At 37.5% G+C, this 8,230-nt stretch overlaps 1 protein-coding gene across 1 annotated transcript; it reads right to left on the minus strand.

The window, feature by feature from the left end:
- Positions 1-313: 313 nt before the first annotated feature.
- LOC127873776 (tetratricopeptide repeat protein 9C-like) lies at positions 314-8,209 on the minus strand. The gene is made up of 3 exons (XM_052417751.1): positions 7,825-8,209; positions 4,897-5,085; positions 314-2,611 (listed from the first exon to the last, which is right to left on the minus strand). Exons 1-3 carry the CDS (start codon positions 8,114-8,116, stop codon positions 2,490-2,492), a joined length of 603 nt encoding a protein of 200 aa, XP_052273711.1. The 5' UTR covers positions 8,117-8,209; the 3' UTR covers positions 314-2,489.
- Positions 8,210-8,230: the final 21 nt, after the last annotated feature.

Consider the following 8,230-nt stretch of genomic DNA (forward strand, 5'->3'; position numbering starts at 1 on the left):
AGCTGCCATTTTCAGTTATATTTAGGTGTCTGCTTGTCGCTCATTGCCACTGTGTGAAGAAGGCATTTATTACAAGCCAGTCATGCGAAGTGAAAGTCACTGTCACGAATGAAGGTTGAATGATTATGTGTGCATTCTAAAGTATGTTCCATATCTGTTGCCGAGGGGTCTGACAGTCTCATGAACAGGCATGAGACTGTCAGACCCCTCATGGTCAAGGTCACCACTTCAAGGTCAAATAAATAAAGGGGAGAATAAAGCTGTCTCTTGGTGCATTTACATTACAAACTTGAGATGGATGAACATAAGGAAATTACTTTTCGTATTGGTTTAATAGATACATGTAATGTAAAAAAAGGATAAATGTTAGCAAGCCATCAACTACCAATGCCTACCAGTATATAAATTCAAAATAACATAGGAAAACAGATGGTGTTTAAATTTAACTATTAGTTTAATTCATGAAACAAAAAAGTTGTTTTAACAATACATTCAAATTTTGTTCCGTTTCCATTTGACATCATTTCATGCATGAGAGTTTATCTAAAATATGTTATAATATTATTGCTTGGAACTATATCTGTATGACAGATAAAGCATCACCTATGTAAATGCCAATTGACTATCTGGGCTCAGAGTCCTGCATACAGCACAATATACAGCGCATTAACAGGCAGATACTTGTATGTACAGAGTATTAGTCGTGCCAATTCGAACTTATGCATCTCTATGTTGTTGTGTCACAAACTTTGACCTCTATAACATACTTAAACCTTATTATGCAATAATAGGTCTTATGCCATATAATACCAGAGTAACTCCACACCAGATTGTGCATCCGCGCAGTTTGGTCAGAAACTACCTTCGGACCTCATGTGACCAGGAAATATTGAATTTCTTTATAGTGGACAGTGAACCTCATTACCAGACTGCAAGGATGCACAGGCTGGTCTGAAGCTATGCTGGCCACATGTGGCTTAAGGCAATTTTCACCTGATGCTTTTGATAATATTTAATTGTTTAGAATGATGTGAGATAATTTGAACACTTAAAACGGTAATACATGTTTATCAGTATATTATTTGACTTAAACAAGAGCACAGCATAGCGGGTGCCAACGCTCAGCTGCCGGTGCTGTTTTGAACAAGAAACCGTCGGAGACAGGTGATGCTCCCCAAAGTGTTTTTTTGTCACAATATTGCACTATATATTCAGATAAAAGGAAAAGTCTTGAGGGGCATAACTTTGGACAAAATAATACGATGGATGGTTTAGCAACTTAAAATTTTCAAAGGGCCATAACTCTCTAAATAAATCATCTAAACAGAATCAACAAATAACATGCGCATCTCCTCAAGGTAGTTAAGCTTCCCATAAAGCTTCATTGAATTCCAGTCAGTTGTTGGGGAGAAATAGCCAGGACAAGAATTGCTCTATATGTACAGTTTATAGAAAATTTCAAAGAGCCATAAGTCTGTGAAAAATCATCCGACCATAACCGGCTGATAATATGCACGTCTCCTCTTGGTAGTGAAGCTTCCCATAAAGTTTCATTGAATTCCCGTTATAAGTTGCTGAGAAATAGCTCGGACAAGAATTGCACTATATGTACAATGCCAAATTTCAAAGGGCCATAACTCTGTGAAAAATCATCCATCCAACGAGAACTGGCTGATAATATGCACATATCCTCTTGGTAGTGAAGCTTCCCATAAAGTTTCATTGAATTCCAGTCATTAGTTGCTGAGAAATAGCCTGGACAAGAATTGCACTATATGAACAATGGAAAATTTCGAAGGGCCATAACTCTGTGATAAATCATCCGACCAGAACCCGCTGATAATATGCCCATCTCCTCTTGGTAGTGAAGCTTCCCATAAAGTTTCATTGAATTCCGGTCATTAGTTGCTGAGAAATAGCCCGGACAAGAATTGCACTATATGTACAGTTAATGGAAAATTTCAAAGGGCCATAACTGTGTGAAAAATCATCCGACCAGAACCCACTGATAATATGCACATCTCCTCCAGGTAGTGAAGCTTCCCATAAAGTTTCATTGAATTCCGGTCATTAGTTTCTGAGAAATAGCCCGGACTAAAATTGTGCACGAACGGACACAGGGAAACACGGACGGACAGACGAAGCGGAAACTATATGCTCCCCCCTAAATAAATTTTGGGGGAGCATAATAAATGAAAGCTTGCCACATTATTTTTTTTCTTAGAGGTCACAGTGACCTTGACCATTGACCTAGTGAACCAAAAATGGGTGTGGCGTGTAAAACTCATCAAGGTGCAGTTACATATGAAGTTTCAAAGTTGTAGGTGGAAGCACTTTGATTTTAGAGCCAATGTAAAGATTTTAGAATGACGCCGGACGATGAGCTGGCTTTGACAATACCTCTGGTTTTCTCGGAAAACAGCCGAGCTAATAAAAACAGGTACATAACAGTTGTTCTTCAAATAAACAGGTTGATCAGAGTGCTTTCTTCAGCCATTGTCTGCTGCCTCTGAGTCTCTGCTGCCTTTATTGAAGATGCCTCTGTATGCGTCCTTTAGCTGTTGGTCTTGTTTCCTTATCCCTTCCTTGCATTGACGGATATACTTGGAAGCTGGAAACAGAACATGGTTCAGTATTTAGCCTTGTTTGGGTATGCTTGAATGTCGTCACATGAACAGTAAAATTCAGATTATGATATTTAGTTCATGCAATTAAACAATTAATACAAATTATTTCCTTAATTCAGACAAACACAACTTTGAGTCAGTGATTAAAATACATTGTTGGTGGGATACTAGAAGAAAAACATTCTGATGTTCAAGCCTTAGCACTTTTCCACAAATTTCTCACTGAAAGGGAAAGTGTTTTTTTTATCATTTAAGCTGTGTTTGTGAACTGTGCTCATTCACACATGCACATTGTTTAATTTTTGATGATAGTTTATTTCCAATAAAGCATACAGATTTGTGTAAAAATTAATTTAAATGGTGCAGTTATGTATGCGAGTGTCTATTTTATGCCTCAGTCACAAATAATCCGGTTGCCGGCCGATGTGTGCGATCTCCAGGCATCGGGAAGACTGGACACATCGGAGCTGTCCTCTGTCCGATGAGTGACAAAGTTTAAAACCTCAGTCACAAATAGACACCGATCACCATCCGATCAGCGGCCCGCTCATCAGGCTGGCGCCGGCCCATGATCACACGCACGTAGGGTCATTTTGTAGTATCGGGCGGCTTCCGGATTAATTTTTTATATCACAGTTTGTTTTTCCCGACATCGGGCCCGGGAAGGAATCGAGTTGAGATCGAAAAAGATCGAAAGATATACGAACTGTTATCGCCCGGCATTGGATTCATTGTACGTGTATGATAACGAGCATCGTCCGGCGTCTGCTGGCATCGTGCGGAGGCCCTCTGGCAATCAGACAGTTGGCGGCCGATGTTTATGCTTCTGGGAAATACCTTTACTTTTGCCGATACAAGTTCAACTAGAGTGCGATCATTGGCCGCCAGCCCGATGAGTGCAAAAAAAAGTCGGCCGCTGATCGGACGGTGAACGGTGTCCAGTTTTGACTTAGGTATAACTTATATGTTGATAAAATTAACTAAAACTTTGTCACAGACGTGACGAATACGCCCACATGCAGCACTGACACAGAATATTTTGCATGTTGTCTTCACAAAAAACAGAGCACACTATGCTCAATGTTTAAAACGCAGTAAGTGACCCCGTGACCTAGTTTTTGGTCTGACATGGCCTATGTTCGAACTTGACCTACACATCATCTAGGACCAACTTCTGACCAACTGTGGTGAAGATCAAATGAAAACTAATTGAATAAGAGAGCAGACACCATGCTGAATGTGTAAAACGTACTAAGTGACCCTGTTTTTGATCTGGCATGGCCCATGTTGGAACTTGGCCTAAAGATCATCTAGATAAAAGTTCTGACCAAATTTGGAGAATATCGGATGAAATTACTTGAATTAGAGAGCGTACACCATGCTGAATGTTAAAACACGCACTAAGTGACCCTGTGACCTAGTTTTTTGCCCAGCATGGCACATGTTCAAACTTGGCGTAAAGATCATCTAAATAAAACTTCTGACCAAGTTTGGTGAAGATATTGGATGAAAACTACTTGAACTAGAGAGCGGACAACATGCCAAATGTTTAAAACGCATTAAGTGACCTGTGACCTAGTTTTTGACCCAGCATGACCCATATTCAAACTTGACCTAGATATCATCTAGATACAACTTCTTATCAAGTTTGGTGAAGATATTGGATGAAAACTACTTGAATTAGAGAGCCAACACTATGCTCAATGTTTAAAACACACTAAGTGACCCTGTTACCTAGTTTTTGACCTGCCAGGACCCATGTTCGAACTTGGCCGAGACATCACCTAGATACCGGTAAAAACTTCTGACCAAGTTTGGTGAAGGATAAAAAATACTTAAATACAAGAGCGGACACCATGCTCAATGTTTTAAATGCACTAAGTGACTCCGTGACCTAGTTTGTGAACCGGCATGACCCATATTCGTACTTGACCTAGACATCATCTAGATACAACATCTGACCAAGTTTGGTGAAGATCACATGAAAGCAAATTGAATTAGAGAGCGGACACTTAATACGGACTGACCGACCGACAGACAGACAGGTTCACTCCTTTATATCCCACTAAACTTGGTTTGTAGGGGTATAATTAATGCAAAACCTAAAACTATAACCTATTAAGCATTCTTAAACCAAAGTCTGAACTCTTACTTCAGTGTCACATAATAGTGTGTTCACGCCATCTTTGAGGGTAATACAAAGTAAATCACTCAACCTGTGGTTATAGTACTCCTGCAAGGTTATACCACAATCAGACTTTTGTGTTACCTTGAAACGAGCTGTCCAACTTTGATGCCACACTGAATGATTGCACTGCTTCTTCATATTTTTCCAAACTATAATATGCCAACCCTTTTCTGTAGTGTGCCTTTGCATTACTGGGATCAAGATCTGTAACTTTGTCACAATATTCTAAGATCTTGTGATGATTTGGTGCATCTTGCTTCAGTAGACATGCTGCAATAAACAAAAACATAAACATGTCAATATCATAAAATTACAATAAAATTATTACAATTATATATTATGTTTATTTTTATAATCTATTTTTGTGTCTTCCTTGATAAAAATGTGTTCATTGACCATCAAAAGAGTAATTAACACACTAGCACTTTCAAGTAAATGTAGTATTGTAGTTTAATACAATTACTAAAATTACTCAACAGATGATAAGTGTATTCAATTAATGCAATACATAAATAATATTAACAAACTTACATCTTTGTAATTTTGTGTATGTATTTCTTCTACTAAAGGTGATAATAGCTATCAGATAAATGATCTCTTTACAGGTTTTTTTTCTGCCTATTTTGGGAAAAGGAGTCTGACCAAATTGGGAATTTTTGTATCGACAAAATTGGCCATTTTGGGAATTTTTGCTTGATGAAACGGCTCATTTGGGAAAAAATTGTGAATTTATCATGCTTAAATAATTCAGTGGTTTAACAAATAAATTTGTTTTTATTTGTTATTTTGTCTTCTTTATATAAACAGATGCAATATTGGGCGTGTTCAACGTTTATTCAAGTACTGTAGTTTTGTTTTTCAGTTACAGTTACACTCTGAGATAAGAACTGAACAGTCAAAACCTTATGGCAGATACTTTTGACCAAAACAAACACTGGTCAGTCACACAAGTTATAAGACACTTCATTCTTAAAAAAAATAAAATATTTTTATTTTTATTTTTTTTAATTGTAAATTGGGATTTTTTTTTTATAATTTCGGTTTGGGATCTGGTCTGTTTGCTTTGGGAGTGCCTCCGTTTTCCGGAGGCGCAGACAGTGCTGAAAAACCCCTGCTTTATAATATTTTGCATTAAAATGGCCTGTAACCAGAATGATTTAGTGATAACTTAAAAAAACACTATAAAGGTGCACAAATCACTAAAGCTGTTTTGTTAACGCGTATTCAGCAGTAAAAATTGAGAAAATAATTACGTAATTGATATGTTAAACCCATTGGGATTGTTTCTGATGTTTTCTTCTAACAACAGGTGGATCACTTACACAAAGTAAACTATAAGGGTGAAAAGAACATGTTGGAATGGTTAAGAGCAAGACTCATGACGGTCTCAGGTCGTTTTGCCCTTAATCCCGTTCGCCCTCTGTCACATCGGTCGTTTGGCGCCGGGTCGTTTCGCCCTTACAAGTGGGTTGATTCACCCTGATTTAATTCTTATGTAACTCTGGGACAAGTACATGGAAAACGAAGTAACCACATCCCATTTCTTAAAGGCTGTCTCCAGAATGTACGGACCGTCCGACAACATAACGACCCTGGAGGTTGTGGATGATGTTATCACAGAATGAAGTCTGTAGTTTGGTGAACTGTGAACAGTTGTTTTCTGTTGTCAACTTATTGTGTGAGTATGTGCTACGACACTGTTGTGTGTGTTTTATTTAGACATGTGTATTAATAAATATAAAATGAAGTCTGTATTTTGGTGTGATGCGCTCATTTGTTTTCTGTTATGTAAAATAAAATGTATGTCAACTGTGTATGTCAACTGTTTGTGCATGTGTGCTAGGGACACTGTATTGAATGTTTTGTTGAGACATGTGTATTCCGTAAAGTATGTTATCACTTTGAAGCTATCAAAATATATGCAATATAAATAACTTGTTAGTTTGTTTTATTTCAAAGCGTCTCTAGCATTGCAACAGATAAGATTTTGGGTCAATTATTTTTCACTGCAATTTTTTTGTTACAATTAGTTTTTTGGGCGCGCACGCCGTTAATGAAAGTTTCCTAACCCGTCCGCGTAAAAAATAAAACGACGAAGAATCGATTTCAATTCGTTTTCCATTTTCAAAATCAATTTCTGTACGATTGAATTTTAATTTCAATTCGTTTTCTGTCAAATAAAAATCCTAAAAACGATAAAATGAACCTTATCTGTTTCCCTGAGATATACCTGAAGCAAAAGAAACAGTAATAAAAATAACATAACACTGTATAAAAAAGTAATACTCTAGTTGTAACAAGCTAAAGATAAATCCTTATAAAAACTAGGGCGAAACACCCTGGCAATTAGGGCGAAACGACCCAGGGCGAAGGGGAATCAGGGCGAAACGACTCGGGGGCGAACAGGATTTAGGGCGAAACGACCCAGATTCACTCATGACCCAGAGAACTGTTCAAATGGTGTATATAAATAAATGGCATCCACATCTGTATGACCCTTGGAATGTGACTGTCAAGATTCTGATAAACATACAATATTTTAATCATATTATTAGCAACCTGATTACATAGAAGGCCGTATGGCTTAAAGAGGCACCATTTAGTAGGTTTCTTTAGAAGAGCTTGGTGCCTTTGTAGTTGCAATATTCCAACTCCCACATATTGACCTCTGTATGTACTCATGAGAGCTAAACTCATTTAAGAAGAACTAGGTTTCTTTTGAAATATCTTATAATTTCCAAAAATGGGGACAGAAATTGGGACCTAACCTTCTGGTCCCATGAATGACCACATATCCAGTACACCACTATTGTTCTGGTGCTAAAATAAATTATATTAATAAATAGAAAATACTCATTTGTTTTTTAAACTTTGTGTCTGTGTAGACAGAGTATAGTGTAGTATGTAGGATAAGCAATCTTCAGAAATTAAAACCTTGTTCTTTGGAAGACGGTGTCTTATCGCTTTTGAATAGTGGCTAAAGCTGTCCGAGTTCATTGGGAGTAGTACCTGAAAGGTTATTGTAGCAATCACACATCAGTTTTGTCACTTCATGCCTGGTACTCTCGCTAACTGGCTCTGAATACCCCATGTCCTGCATGGTTTCATCAGACAAGAACGCTCCTAATCCAGCACTTTTGGAACTACCAACAGCTTTCAACTGCATCAGAGCTCTGTGGTATTTTCCAATAGCTTGTTTAAAGTTTTCTTGTTTGTGACATTCATTGCCTTCGGATTTAAATTGTTTGGCAATTTCTATTTTCTCTAGATCAGACTTATGCTTAGGCCCAGGAGAAGCCATCCTTAGTTTTAATGTATTTGTATTATTTTTAAAAACAATATATAAACTGAAACTATAGTGGTCGAACTACGGTTGTCGTAAAAATAAGAAACGAAGCGTAAACTTTTAATGTTT

The sequence above is a fragment of the Dreissena polymorpha genome, chromosome 3 (assembly GCF_020536995.1).
Source record: "Dreissena polymorpha isolate Duluth1 chromosome 3, UMN_Dpol_1.0, whole genome shotgun sequence".
Classification (NCBI taxonomy): domain Eukaryota; kingdom Metazoa; phylum Mollusca; class Bivalvia; order Myida; family Dreissenidae; genus Dreissena; species Dreissena polymorpha.

What these genes read in the sequence shown, in the direction of transcription:
- LOC127873776 (XM_052417751.1), bottom strand. Translation starts at nt 8,116, where the DNA reads ATGGCTTCTCCTGGGCCTAAGCATAAGTCTGATCTAGAGAAAATAGAA. An exon ending in TTGCTACAATAACCTTTCAG is followed by an intron (nt 5,086 to 7,824) that starts GTACTACTCCCA and finishes TGTTTATTGCAG; the next exon opens with CATGTCTACTGAAGCAAGAT. An exon ending in GTTGGACAGCTCGTTTCAAG is followed by an intron (nt 2,612 to 4,896) that starts GTAACACAAAAG and finishes TTCTGTTTCCAG; the next exon opens with CTTCCAAGTATATCCGTCAA.